The sequence below is a fragment of the Nomascus leucogenys genome, chromosome 10 (genome assembly GCF_006542625.1).
Source record: "Nomascus leucogenys isolate Asia chromosome 10, Asia_NLE_v1, whole genome shotgun sequence".
Lineage (NCBI taxonomy): Eukaryota > Metazoa > Chordata > Mammalia > Primates > Hylobatidae > Nomascus > Nomascus leucogenys.
Genome location: NC_044390.1, coordinates 73,597,925 through 73,613,603, shown reverse-complemented (window position 1 = coordinate 73,613,603; position 15,679 = coordinate 73,597,925). Strand labels below are relative to the sequence as shown.

Sequence of the window (15,679 nt, the reverse complement as noted above, 5' to 3'; positions counted from 1 at the left end):
GGGCTTTTTTCTTTATATTTATCTCTATTAATTCTGTGACACTTATTACATATTGCTTTGTTCAGTGAAGGAAACAAGTTTGGAGAGGTTTTCTCCATTTTTTGTTTAAGCTTTAGGCATTTTTTAATGCCTTGTTTAAGGGCACCAAGCCTTGCAGAGTTCCATAGGCAACTCCCTGGACTTGGTAACCCTCAGGTGTTCCCAGTGCCTGGTTGGTTTAAACATATAATACTGGTGAAGCAGGAATAAAGATGTAAGACTTTTTCCAAAAGTATTTCCAAGTATTTAGAACCAACTTGCAAGGAGGAAATCTTACCCATGGCTTGTTTCCCCATGGCACACTGATAAGTGTTTCTCGGTGACTGGTTATGGTGAGGGTATGGGATCAGTCCAGCACACACGCCGAGAAGAGTGAAGGGTTCGATCTCCAAGTGGGTGGTGTCTCTAACAGGTTAAGTAAAAATCACGTATCTTAAGCATCAAGTACAAAAATAAACATCTCTTAAAAGGTATAAAAATATTGTTATCTAGGTCCTCAAGGGATTTATATGTCTATAAAATTTGATGCTAGTAAAACTGGTAAAATAAAAACACACTTAAAATACAGTAAAACATAAGAACTTGTCATTAACATATAAATTACTATATTCAACATATAGAAATACATCAGCAATATCCACATGGATGAGTAGCCTGCTTTTCCTCATTCTTCTAACATATATCAATGAGTACACTGAGTGGAATATACATCCTTTAAGATTAGTTACTAGCCAGGCACAGTGGCTCACACCTGTAATCCCAGAACTTTGAGAGGCCGAGGCAGGTGGATCATGAGGTCAAGAGATCGAGACCATCTTGCCAACATGGTGAAACCCTGTCTCTATTAAAAATACAGATTAGCTGGGTGTGGTGGTGCCCACCTGTAGTCCCAGCTACTTGGGAGGCTGAGGCAGGAGAATTGCTTGAACCCGGGAGGTGGAGGTTGCAGTGAGCCGAGATCATGCCACTGCACTCCAGCCTGGCGAGACAGCGAGACTCCATCTCAAAAAAAAAAGAATAGTTACTATAGGCCGGGCGCAGTGGCTCACGCCTATAATCCCAGCAGTTTGGGAGGCCGAGGCAAGTGGATCACTTGAGGTCAGGAGGTCAAGACCAGCCTGGCCAACACAGTAAAACCCTGCCTCTACTTAAAAAATACCAAAAATTATCCAGGCATGGTGGTGGGCACCTGTAATCCCAGCTACTCTGGAGGCTGAGGCAGAAGAATTGCTTGAACCCAGGAGATGGAGGTTGCAGTGAGCCAAGATCTTGCCACTGCACTCCAGCCTGGGCAACAGAGCAAGACTCTGTCTCAAAAAAAAAAAAAAAAAGTTACTATAGACCTACAGGGACCAATACCATGGCCACTAGACACTAAATAACTGTGGCTACTGAGCACTTGAAATGCCAGGCTAGTGTGACTGAGAAACTGAATTTTTAAATTTTACTTAATTTTAATTACTTTAAATTTTATTTTTTTATTTTTTAATACAAAATATATTTACTTATTGTTATTGATACTGTTAATGTTCTTCGATATTATCAATATTTCTATTTTTTTCCATTCATACTTTTTTTTCTTATTTTATTATTATTATACTTTAAGTTTTAGGGTACATGTGCACAATGTGCAGGTTTGTTACATATGTATACATGTGCCATGTTGGTGTGCTGCACCCATTAACTCGTCATTTAGCACTAGGTATATCTCCTAATGCTATCCCTCTCCCCCTCCCCCCACCCCACAACAGTCCCTGGAGTGTGATGTTCCCCTTCCTGTGTCCATGTGTTCTCACTGTTCAATTCCCACCTATGAGTGAGAACATGCGGTGTTTGGTTTTTTGTCCTTGCGATAGTTTACTGAGAATGATGATTTCCAGTTTCATCCATGTCCCTACAAAGGACATGAACTCATTATTTATGGCTGCATAGTATTCCATGGTGTATATGTGCCACGTTTTCTTAATCCAGTCTATCGTTGTTGGACATTTGGGTTGGTTCCAAGTCTTTGCTATTGTGAATAGTGCCGCAATAAACATACGTGTGCATGTGTCTTTATAGCAGCATGATTTATAGTCCTTTGGGTATATATCCAGTAATGGGATGGCTGGGTCAAATGGTATTTCTAGTTCTAGATCCCTGAGGAATCGCCACACTGACTTCCACAATGGTTGAACCAGTTTACAGTCCCACCAACAGTGTAAAAGTGTTCCTATTTCTCCACATCCTCTCCAGCACCTGTTGTTTCCTGACTTTTTAATGATGGCCATTCTAACTGGTGTGAGATGGTATCTCACTGTGGTTTTGATTTGCATTTCTCTGATGGCCAGTGATGATGAGCATTTTTTCATGTGTTTTTTGGCTGCATAAATGTCTTCTTTTGAAAAGTGTCTGTTCATATCCTTCGCCCACTTTTTGATGGGGTTGTTTGTTTTTTTCTTGTAAATTTGTTTGAGTTCATTGTAGATTCTGGATATTAGCCCTTTGTCAGATGAGTAGGTTGCGAAAATTTTCTCCCATTTTGTAGGTTGCCTATTCACTCTGACGGTAGTTTCTTTTGCTGTGCAGAAGCTCTTTAGTTTAATTAGATCCCATTTGTAAATTTTGGCTTTTGTTGCCATTGCTTTTGGTGTTTTAGACATGAAGTCCTTGCCCATGCCTATGTCCTGAATGGTATTGCCTAGGTTTTCTTCTGGGTTTTTATGGTTTTAGGTCTAACATGTAAGTCTTTAATCCATCTTGAATTAATTTTTGTATAAGGTGTAAGGAAGGGATCCAGTTTCAGCTTTCTACATATGGCTAGCCAGTTTTCCCAGCACCATTTATTAAATAGGGAATCCTTTCCCCATTGCTTGTTTTTGTCAAATTACTTTAAATTTTAAAACTCAAATTGAAATTTAAATAACTCAGTTCAGTTACATAAAACCTTTTATCTTAGAACAACTTACATTTATGAATCTTTTAAAAGTGTAAATGTTATGAAATGAGATCTAGTAATTCTGATAAAAAATTGGCATCCAAATTGAAATGTGCTGTAAATATACACCAGATTTTGAGGACTTATAGTACAAAAAAAAGTGTAAAATAGCTCATTAGTTTTATATTACCTGTTGACATAATATTTTGGATATGTTGACAAATAAAACTATTATTTAAAATAATTTTACCAGTTTCTTTTTACCTTTTTAATGTGGCTATTAGAAAGTTTGAGGTTATATAGGTGGCTTGCATTTTATTTTACTGGACAGCTCTGCTATGGGTAGTATTGGACACAAAGTTAAGTGCTATTGGACACAAAGTAAGATCTTACCCAGTAGATGTCAGAATCTTGGTAGCTTTCATAATATATTTCTGCAGAAAATTCAGTTTTTTGGCCAAATGATGAAGCAACTCAGATGTGTTAATAGGAAAGAGTACCCAGATTAATTATAGGTCTTTATGGAAGGTACCAGATGTGTCATCCAGGATCTGTGATCTCTGTGGACTCGCTATTTTTCCCTCAAGTGTTTGTGAAGTGTAACCTTAAAAATTTCAGTGGTTTACAGCACCTGTGGACCGAAGCGATGTCCAAGAAACCAAGTCCCAACCCATCAATGGAAGGTACTTGGTAAAAGAGCTCCCATTTATCCAGTTATTCATCTGTTTTTTTTCCCCAAAGCACATGTATTAAATTATGTCCCTAGTTTGGTGAGAGAAGGTGCCCTCCATGTAGTTCTTGGTTTGAAGAGTACTGTTTTCACCTTATGACCTAGCAGAACCCCAATCCTCTCAGACAAGCAGGAAGGGAAAAGACTTCCTTTGTTAAGTAGGAAGGGAAAATACTCTAGGTTTTGTTTTGCTTTTTTCCTTAAAGAACATCAGCTTATAGCTACATTTTATAGACTAGAAGAAAACAGATTTTCTTTTAAATATACTGCTTTGTTTAAATATTGGCCAAGTTGACATTCTCCATCTAAGTAAAAACCACTTTTTCAGATGTTAACACTGGATTGAGTTGAAAAATGAAAAGAAACATCTGAAGTTTTTTTCTTTAATGGTGACAACACACATAAACTCATATAGTATCTAATAATTACTGGAAGTCCAAACACTCTAGATTCTGATTTTACAAAAAAAAAATTATTCTCTTTAAAATCATCAGTTTAGAAACTGAACAGGAATTGGGAGATTTTTTTTTTTTTTGAGGCAGAGTTTCGCTCTTGTTGCCCAGGCTGGAGTGCAATGGTGCGATCTTGGCATACTGCAACCTCCGCCTCCCGGGTTCAAGCGATTCTCCCACCTTAGCCTCCCAAGTAGCTGGGATTACAGACATGTGCCACCATGTCCAGCTAGTTTTCTATTTTTAGTAGAGACACGGTTTCTCCATGCTGGTCAGGCTGGTCTCAAACTCCCAATCTCAGGTGATCTGCCTGTCTTGGCCTCCCAAAACGTTGCGATTACAGGTGTGAGCCACTGCACTCAGCCGAGATTTCTTATTCACTGTATATAAAGCACTTAAATTTAGTTCGAATGAAAACTAAGTAACCTGTTGTTTATAATAGTAGAAAAATTGGAAACTACCTAAATATTCAACAGTAGGAAACTAGATAATAAACTAAATATGTGTAGGTCGATAATGTAATAACAAACGGCAATTAAAAATATATATATATTTATATGTATACAGTCACACATCACATAACATTTTGGTCAACAACACACTGCATAAATGGTGGTGGTTCCAAACGATTATAATACTGCATTTTTACTATACCTTTTCTTTGTTTAGATATGTTTTGATACACAAATACTTACCATTGTGTTACAACTGCCTACAATGTTCAGTAGGGTAATATGATGTACAGATTTATAGTCTAGAAGCAATAGGCTTTAGCATATAGTCTATGTGTATAGCAGGTGACAGTGGGTGACAGACACCATCTAGGTTTAAGTACACTACGATATTCACATAATGAAATCACCCAACAACAAACTTCTCAGAATGCATGCCCGTCATTAAGTGATATATGACTGTGTATACAAATATACATGTATACAAATGTATATACTAATATGGAAAATGTCCCGAGTATACTGGTTAAGTTTCAAAATCAAGGCACCGGAAATGTTATCACTGTTTTATACACACATATTGTGTGGAATCATGTGTGTATGTCTGTACTCAGAAAAAAAATCTAGAACAGTATATAAGAAATTATTGGCATTGGCGACTTCTGGAGTGTAGAGTCTGGTGGGATGGGAAAGGAAGGGGATTCATTCTTTGTACTTCATGCATTTCTATATTTTAAAAAACATAAGTATGAATTAAATAATACAAAAACTTCTAGTTTTTAAAATGAAATTAATTTGATATATGGAATAGCTTGGTAATTGGGTAATGCTGATAGTTAATATTCATTTACATCAATGAAAAACCTGATGAAAATCCCTGCCTAAGTGAAGCTTCTAAGTGAGGGAAGATAGACAATACATAGATACATCAGTAAAATACCAATTTTACTCTATGGTAATAGGCACAAGAAGTAAAAAAAAAAAGTAGTAAAGAGGAGTGGATAGAGACAAGGGTTTCTACTTTCAATAGAGTGGTCAGAAAAGTCTCACAAGAAGGTGACACCTAAGTGAAGACCTGGAGGAGGTGAAGCAGTGAGCCATGCAGGTATGTGAGAGAGTGCTCCAGGCAGAGGAAGCAGCCAGTGCAAAGGTGCTAAGGCAGAGGCACGCCTGCAGTGTTCGGAGAAGAGGCCAGTGTCGTTCAAACAGGGAGTGGGGAGAGGTAGAAATGGGAGTGGGCAGATTGTGCAGGAACTGGAAGGCCTCTGTAAGGACTTCTGAGGCAGACGGAAAGCCCCTGAGGGATTTGAGAAGAGAACGGACATGCCCCCTCTGCTCTATTAGGAAAAGACTGTATGGGAACAGGTGTCAAAATAGTCAGGAGGCCTTTGCAAAAATCCAGGTAAGACATAGAAATGGCCTGGACTAGGTGATGGACTGAGGTAGTGAAAAAGAGTCCAGATTCCAGAAGTATTTGGAAGGCTCATATGATGAGCTAGGGATTGATATCGATATAAGAAAAAGGGTCAGGACGGAAATAGAGGGTTCTGTTGGCTTGAGTAATACAAGGATGGAAATGTCATTTATGGGGCTACTATAAAATAGTTCTCTTTTATACTCAGGATATATATCTATATTTTTTGTGAGTAAGGGTCTCACTCTCTTGCCCAAGCTGGAATGCAGTGGTGTTCCAAGTATAGCTCACTGCAGCCTCAAACTGGGCTCAAGTGATCCTTCCACCTCAGCCTCCCAAGTAGCTAGGACTACAGGTGTGTGCCACTGGGTCCAGCTAATTTTTTATTTTTATTTTTAGACATAGGGTCTTGCTATGTTGTCCAGGCTGGTCTCAAACTCTTGGCCTCAGGTGATTCTCCTGCCCCAGCCTCCCAAAGCACTGGGATTATAGGGGTGAGCCATTACACTGGGTCAGAAAAGTACTTATTCTTGATTGAAGACATAAATAGTTATTAGGTGGTAGTATTAAACTCTCTAGCAATATATCTGCAAGAATTCCAATTTCAGGTAAGTGGTACATTAGTCACATGCATCAGACAGCAAGTTATATAGATGTTCTTTAATGTACTCCAAATGGAACACAGATGCTTCTAAAAATATCATTGTTCAAGAAGAAATATTGTGAACATACTACCAATTCAAGTGTATACTGCACATAAACTTAGAGTTTTTGAACAGACTATGTAGAGAATTCCTGCACTGACAAGAATTCAGATGTCCATGGACAAAATCATTTCTAAAAGAGGTAAGTATATTTTTATACAGCTTGATTCATTAGTTCAATTTTGGCAGTAATCAAGTATTAAAATCAGAGAAGCAACTCCTTTTAAAAAATATACATTAAGGCTGGGCATGGTGGTGCATGCCTGTAATCCCAGGAGACTGAAGTGGGAGGATCACTTGAGATCAGGAGTTTTAAGTTTCACTGAGCTATGTTGTGCCACTGTACTCCTTCTGGGTGACAGAGCAAGACCTTGTCTCAAAAAAAAAAAACCATACATATATATATGGTTTTATATACATATATATGGTTATCTATCTATATGAATATATGGATATATCTTTCTATGAGTGTGTGTGTGTGTGTGTGTATATATAAACTGTCACATGAATAGGAAGGATAATTAAATCTAAAGATGACTTGTTAGCTGCTTTGTAATACTCTTCACTGGGATAAATGATGGGTTATGCTCTGCTATAAAATTGTATATTTCTTTATGTTACATACAGAAATATACAATATACATATATACCATGAAATACTATGCAGTCATAAAAAGGAACGAGATCATGTCCTTTGCAGGGACATGGATGAAGCTGGAAGCCATCCTCAGCAAACTAACACAGGAATAGAAAACCAAACATCACATGTTCTCACTCACAGGTGGAAGCTGAACAATGAGAACACATGGACACAGGGAGGGGAACAACACACACCAGGGGGTCTGTGAGGGGGTTGGGGGAGGGAGAGCACCAAGATAAATAGCTAATGCATGCTGGGCTTAATACCTAGGTGATGGGTTGATAGGTACAGCAAACCACCATGGCCCACGTTTACCTATGTAACAAACCTGCATGTTCAAAAAAAAAAGAAAAAGGATGGTATATTTCTAACAGTTCCTGTCAAAACAGTACAAGATAGAGGGACTGAAGATGACAGTAAAAGACAAGGAAGTTTCTATAGTCAGAACAGGTTTTAATTATGGTTGCTATGGATCCTACTTACTTATTAATTGTGTGTTCGTACAGTGCAATGTTACAATCATTTTCTTCATTCACATCTAAATATTCAACCAGACTCTCATGTAAGAAATCTTCAAAATTCCTGGGAAAATATTGGTGAAAGAGACATCACTAAAAAGCATTTTTCTGCAGTATTTTATATAATAACAGGAGATACTGGCTTTCATTTAGGCCCAAAGCACCTTTCTGTCCCAGAGAATATCATTACATTGGGATCCTGAAACATGTTATTCTTAGCTCACACAGTAACCACAAATTGCTGAAATAAAAACAGCAAAGTGTCTGTCTGTAACTCTTGTCAACCTAGTCCCCACTTCTTAAAAAAAAATTCTGACCTTAGAAACCTCATAATGAGACCCACAGTGTCTACACTGACATATGATGTAAGTCCTTTTCTTACCAGAAACACTTACTTGTGTACTAACTGACATCAAGACTAGGTAACCCTCATGATCTAAACTGATGAATATTTTACAATGTCCAAGCAAGTTCACATGGAGCAAAATAGGTTTTTACCAGGCTGGTAATTTGGTGGAAAGAAATTAAAACACTAAAATGAAAATACACTTTTCTTAAATCATGTATGTGGGTATTAAGGAGATTGGTAAGTTTTACTTTTGGCTACTTACCTGTACCCTTGGGCCAGCTCTTCCATATGTTTATTTGTGACTGCTGGCTTCTGTTTCTTGACAATTATGTAGGGTCTAGATTGGAAACAGCAAAACCAAATTAATAGTAGTTCCAGGGAAAAATTACACAGGCAAGTTAGTTTACCAAAGTGAGATGAGGGAAGATGTAAATACAAGCAAACCTATTCCTGGATTGCTGAGGACACTAGGTATTTTTTGTATGGATGAGCATGGTGTAGGGGCCTATGCTGTCTCTCACATACACACACATACATACGCAAGCCCGTGTGTACATGTGAGTATGTGTGGACATAGTCACGCACACACACAGTGCTTCCTGCAAGTATCTTAGGAAACATTTGGTTTTGAATGAAAAGGCAACACAAAAATGATACTCAAAGTCTGAAAAGGATACAAAAACCTTTAATGTCATATTTTTAAAAATGGTGTAATGTATCAATCTAAAAACATCCCCTGATTTCACATTGGAAATATTTTGCATACTACTCATGGAGTTAACAGGCAAAGAAGCACCGTCACCTAGGGTAATAATGGCGTTGTGTTATGAGGTTCTGATGAATATCCAGATGTTTAGAGTAGTTTCATTTAGTCTAAACATCACTGAACTAGATTAGCAAGATACTTAAAGCTACACATTACCAAAGAGAGTGGCTAAAAGTTGGCAGAGAATGAAGCTTTCTTACTTTGTGGTTTTCAGCGACGTAATGGGTGGAAGGTGGAGAAGGCATTCTGGCAGATTAACCTGTAACTGTCAGTGGGGACTTGCCTCGGAGGGCTTTGCCACCAGGAGGAAACCCCAACACAAAGGATGGCATGCAGCACTGAAACGTCAAGGGCTGTTGCTATTTGGATAAGCGGCTCTTACAGAGAGGAGCAAGTAACCACCAGACACTTGTGCGCTCTACCCTAAAGTCCAAATAACTATTTGAGGACTAATGAGCACTTTTCAACAGTTAAGAAGAGGAGCTGCACAATTACAAAAGGGGAACACAAGTTGTTGAAAAATGAACTGGGTGCGCTTTTCATGGAAATCCACGGTACCTCGAAATTCTGGCTCCTTCTTGGTAGCGAAGCAGAGCCCACTAATGCCTCATTTGAGCACTGCAGTGGATTCAGGTTAAGCCTCAGATGAGATGACAAAAACCGGCAGGGGAGAGGGAGGGGATCACATTTAGCTGCCTCAGTTATCCTTACGTTACTCAACGCATTCTACTATTTTTTCCTGCTAGATCTGTTATGCAATTATAAAGTTGCTTCTATAAAAGAGTTTTATTCTCAAATATATATTATGTTGGTTGTAATGAAATCCTAAAAAAGAGTAACCTAGAAAATGTCACTGTTATTCCTGCCCTTAACTGGAGCATGTTATTAAGTTATAAATAAGCACCTACCTAATGTGTGCCTGGCACCCTACTGAGCACTTACCACACCTTCTATCAACTAGTTCTCAGGACAATCTTAGGCAGGCATTAATGTTTCCATTTTACAGCCAAGGAAACCAAGGCTGAGAGACTGAAGTAGTATACTCAGTCACACAACTCAGTAAGTGGGAAGTTAGGATTCAAACACAGGTATATCATCAGCTAACCATTCTTCGGTTGCAAAGAAGAGACACCAATTCTGGCTAATTTAAGCAAAAATGAAGTTTACTGAAAGCATTAAGAACTTACTGGTGCTGGGTGCGATGGCTCACGCCTGTAATCCCAGCACTTCTGGAGGCTGAGGTGGGTGGATCACTTGAGGCCAGGAGTTCAAGACCAGCCTGACCAACACAGTGAAACCCCATCTCTACTAATAATACAAAAAATTAGCCAGGGGCAGTGGTGTGTGCCTGTAATCCCAGCTACTGGGTGGGGGAGGGGGGCGGGGAGCTGAGGCATGAGAATCACTTGAACCTGGGAGGTGGAGGCTGCAGTGAGCCAAGATCGTACCACTGCACTCCAGCCTGGGTGACAAAGTGAGACTCTGTCTCAAAAAAAAAAAAAAAAAGAATTTAATGGAAGGATAAGAATAAAAGAAAAAGGTGAAATGCTCAGCCTCAGAAAGAAAAGGAACTAGAGCAGTTCCAAGAATCCAGAAAATGAGGTGCATGCAGCACTGGGAGAATGAATCAAGAAAATCTTGAATAAATGAATGAATCCAGAAAATCTTGCGTGCAGCACTGGGAGAATGAATCAAGTCCAACCACCTCCCTCCCTTGATTTATTTTACCTGGGATTCAAATTCTCTGATGAGGAGGTCTGACTGGCCTCATTTGGGTCATATGCCCAACCCCTGGCTGAAGAGAAGAGGGTGCTGGACTGACCATTCCAAGAAGCCTGCCAATGGGGATAGGCAGTCCTCAAAGGAAAATGAGGTAGTGTCGTATGAAGGAGGAAAGGATGCTGGAGGAAAGCATGCAGTTACTCTCCCAGCTCTGACAGACTTCCAGCTACTGCTGGCTCACTGCCTTGTGCTTCAGCACTACCCGAGGTATATACAGAATAACTACGGTAATGCTAGAAAACGCTTGTGAAACAAGGCAATGTCCTCAGCTGATGTCTCTGCATATCCCTTCAAACCAGACACCATGTCACATTCATCTCTGTACCTCCAGCTCCTAGATAGTACCTGTGCATAATAGGCCTTTAATAAATATTTACTGAATGAATAAAAGGAGCCTACTTTTCCATTGGGTCTAGTGTTATTATTTCTTCATGCCTCCATGTTTCCATTCTTGCCTTTTTTCAGCCTTTCTCCTCCCCACCTACCTCCAAGTTAACACAATCCTATTCCTCCCTTAAAGCTCAGTTTGTAGCAACAGACTATAGTGGGCAAAATCATGCATCAAACGAATCCTAAGGACTTTCAAATAAAAAACAGATTCCACCACTCTTTAGCTTTCAATAAGTTACTCAGCCTCACTGAACCTCAGTTTCCTCATTTCTTAAATGACAAGAATAAACCAACCACATAGGGTTGAATGAAGTTAAAGCCTTACACATATAGTGTCTCCATTAAAATGACAAATGGTGGCTAGCATTAACTACTAGCAGTTGATTGTTATTAGTCATTTTTTCTGCCTTTCCCAGCAGACTGAGCTCTCTGAGGGCAGACTCTGTCTCCCATTAATCTGAATCCTCAGTACCTAATACGCATATTCATGAAGTGTTTGCTCACGGAATTAAATTTATCTTCACAATGAAAGAGGTTAAAACAGTTTTAAAAATAAAAACAAGTCTATTTTTTTCAAGAGCAAATATAAAGAGATTCTTAAAAATTCTTTTTAGTAACCTGCATATATACCTGCATAGCCTTCCCCCATCAGAAGAAATATAGACACAACGATCTGTAAGATTTGTTGAGATGGAAACAAATTCATTGATATATCCTGCTCTTCTCATGAGTCGAAATGTATTCACTAGCTTTTTGTGGTCTCGAATGACACCTAAGATGTTACCTAGGCAAAAAGAAAGAATAGGTAAGACAGAAATAAAAAATAAATCCAACCTGATTTAATATATCCAACCAATAAAAATAGTAATCAGCACTAAGCAGTTATTTGAAAATACTATTATTAACACCTGCAGCCAGTCCACAAGGTTGCAGGGAAGCAACAAAGGAAGAATGCTTAAGGGCCAGTCCTTCCACATGCTGGCTGAGGAATACTGGAAAAGTCAGCTTCATTTTCCTCATCTTTCAGCACAGTGCCAGGGCATGAACTTGGGGTCCAAACCACCTGGGTTTGAACACTGGCTCCATCACTTCCACAGGCTGGCAGTAAAGATTAAACGAGCTGATCATTTAAAGTACTGAGAATTCTGCCTAGCACCTACTAACTGCTATTATTAAACTGCTTCTTGTTGTAATCATCATCTGTGAAATGAGGAAAATGAACTTTGCTTCCCAAGGTTAGCGGGAGGATTCAAAGAGGCACTGGGTGAAAGTGCAGAGTAAAAGCTCACTCAGTGTTAGCCTCTGGGATACAATGAACTAGGCAGTCAGTTAACAGCCCTGCTGAGGCTCTGACCCCTTCCTCACCAGCCCATATAAAAAAGAGTTAATGCCTCCTAGAATGAGAGGAAGGGGGAGAGGAAGAGAGAACAGACAAGTGATAAGGGATAAGCTCATGGAGCATACTAGGGAGAGGACAGGCACACAGCACCAAATCAAAAGCAGAAAGGAAGAGAGCACACTTGCTGCTGAGTCTCTGGAAGACTTTGAAGGAGACGGGAAGAGGTATATGAAAGAAGTAACTGGAGTGTGAGCCAAAGGAGAGGGATCCTCTTACCACAGGCTGCTGACATATTGATTATCAGACCGCTAGACAGAGTCAATTCCTTATAAGAGTTGATCTGATAATTTTTGCAGAATGACTCCAATATTTAACTTGTACTTAAAGATACCATGCTGAACCTTATTCCACTAAGGATATGCCAGCAACTGCAAAAGGGGAGAAAGCAGCCACTTTCTGCAAAGTTACCCTTTAGCTCTGATAGCTATATCCTCTCAGAACCTTGGATAACCCAGCCAACAAAGTAACTGTTTCTATTATCATTGTATTTTCTACCTTTAAGTGAAGGTCAACCTGGGCCAGAATTAAAGTCTATCTGTGCTTTAAATACCAGGATAATAACAGATTCCCATCCCCTCTTCACAGACTATCTAGGACCAACATGTCTCTATAATATACCCACCATTAAGAAAGACAAGAAACACATTTGGGTAAGAAAGCTCTTCCCCACATAATAAATTCACATCTTCTACTCCCAAGTTACTGGCTAATTTAACAATGGGTCCATCTTCCATATCAGTTGTGATGTGTGTCATAAGGGCCAAGTTTTTAACCAAACCACATGCCTAAAAAACAAAAGATAGTCATTTCTAAAAACGAACATTAGTAATACAAAGTACAGTTTACATCTGAAAATAGCTCACTACTTTGCTGGCAGCATTGCAAAGCAGTACAACTTTGTAGGGGGATACTGTGGTGATTCACACAAATGCCTTTAAAATATATATATCCCTTAACTCAGGGGAATTTATCTTCATAACAAGCAAGGATATAAAATAGATTTAGATACAGAAACGCTCAGCACAGTACTATTTGTAATTGTAAATGTTGACGGCATCATAAATGCCCAACAAAACTGATTACATTAACAATTACTCCCACACATTGGAACATTACAGTTATTATGATGACATCGTATAAAATAAGTAAAGGAAAACATTAATAAATGCAGCTACATAGAAATATAAAACTTCCGGCCTGAAATGAGAGACTGTATAAAATAACTGGCCAGTACCGTTAAGTTTCTTGGTCATGAATGGTAAAGAAAGAAAGACTGAAAAACTCTTTCAGATTAAAAGAGACAAGGAGACATGACAACTAAAAACAATGTGTGATTCTGGATCAGAAAAAAGACAACAGTGGGACAACTGGCAAAATTTGAATAAGATCCATAGATTATCGTATTGTTCAATGTCATGAGGCTGATAACAGTGCTATGGTTACGTAAGATGTTCACAGTTGGGAATCTAGATGAAAGATTGTGGAAAATCTTTGTACCAGTTTCATCACTTTTTTGTATATCTAAAATTATTTCAAAATGAAAAGAAAAGAAATCTTTTTAAATATCTATGCAACCCGGTACAGTTCTAAAACAAAAATACCAACAAGGACAGAATATAGCAAATAGAAAAAAAATACTTAAGACAGGTGACTTGTAAGATTGTATCTTCAAGTCTTAGAATCTTCGGCTGCAGTAATGCACAAAATAGCTATTTTTTGAAGTTAGCTGAAGCAATCTCTGGGAAATGAAATGTTTCAAAGTTCAAGATATATAGATTATGCAAAATTTGACAAACTGGATAATTTTAGTGTCAATTTCCATATGGTTTAAGATAAATTAAATAGTTTCTAAAGATCACAGCTCTATACAGACTCCTATTTTCACCTCTTCCAAATAATAACAAATTCCTACACTTTGGACTCTACATCTTTTACTTGTTGTAATTATTAATTCAGTATATATTCATGGGGCCTCTACTCTAACCAAGGCTCTATGTTAGCAGCTTGAGATACAATGGTGAACCTTCCTTCCTCCAGAATTTTACAATTTAGAAGGAATAGAATCAAGTGAAACTAACAACGTTAACACAAAGGAGAAAAGACTGTGACACAGGGAGTAGCGGGTGCTATAGAAGTAAACCCATGTAAACTCCCTGGCTTGGTGTTTAGGCAATTGCTTGTGTTTCCAATATAAGTGAGTCAAAATCCACATTAGGTCATGGACTGTATACTCCTAATTGGCTGTGACTGAGCCTACCTAAGGACAATAAGGAGCTGCTCAAAAAGAGCCCCTCATGAGCATGAGAGGTGATAGGTCTTTCAATCTGCCTTCACAGTCTTATCCCCTCTGTGCATGTTTTGATTTTGGGACAAACTAAAATAAGCAAGAGAAACATGGACTGTATTACTTTTAGCTAACATACTGAATCAAATGCTTCTGCAGGTCTTAGTTTTAGAATGATACTAATGTAGTCTTCCAAGCATGTCAATATTTCTTTGCCAGATAAATGACAGACCAAAGAAAGGATATGGCCTGGAGATGCGCACAGAAGCAGACCTCCCCACCCCACCCCATGCACAGACATAGGTATCGCCTCTGACACAGCATCAAGACTCCTCAGATTCCTTACCTCTCCTTCAGGAGTGTCCGAAGGACACAGCATTCCCCACTGAGATGGCTGGAGGGAGCGAGGACCACTCACTTTTCTCGTTTTTTCAAACTGGGAAGAGATTCTTGTCATCATGCCCAGTGCGGATATATATGACAAGCGAGACAGCACTTGGGTTACACCCTGGCGGTCCATTTTAAATCTCTTTAGAGACCAATTTCCCTGTAGGGAGATGAAAGACATAAGACTATTCCTAACCCAATTCTATGTTGTCTGATACTGTGCAGTCACTCCAAGAAGTTCATTACAGAAGCTTCATGCTTACAAAATTAGAACCATGACATATATTCAGAAATCAAAGTGTCATAATTAAAACGAAAGTTTAGTCAAGTCACTTGCTGGGGTTTTCTAGGAAGATAATGAACATTGCTATGTCTAGCAACCATCTCAGAATTATTCGACGCATAACCTTACATCAGAGCACTCACCTTCTGAGGAACTAATTCTATAATGAAGAG

At 38.8% G+C, this 15,679-nt stretch overlaps 1 protein-coding gene across 1 annotated transcript in view; it reads right to left on the bottom strand.

Annotated features, from left to right (window-relative positions):
- POLR3B (RNA polymerase III subunit B) overlaps nucleotides 1-15,679 on the bottom strand; it is a 148,496-nt gene that overhangs the window by 61,599 nt on the left and 71,218 nt on the right. Inside the window, exons 14-19 of the mRNA XM_003269962.4 lie at nucleotides 15,183-15,383; nucleotides 13,175-13,337; nucleotides 11,784-11,937; nucleotides 8,478-8,552; nucleotides 7,832-7,930; nucleotides 317-444 (exon numbers count right to left, since the gene is read on the bottom strand). Of these exons, the coding sequence (XP_003270010.1) occupies nucleotides 317-444; nucleotides 7,832-7,930; nucleotides 8,478-8,552; nucleotides 11,784-11,937; nucleotides 13,175-13,337; nucleotides 15,183-15,383 (820 nt within the window). The remainder of the gene's footprint in view (nucleotides 1-316; nucleotides 445-7,831; nucleotides 7,931-8,477; nucleotides 8,553-11,783; nucleotides 11,938-13,174; nucleotides 13,338-15,182; nucleotides 15,384-15,679) is intronic.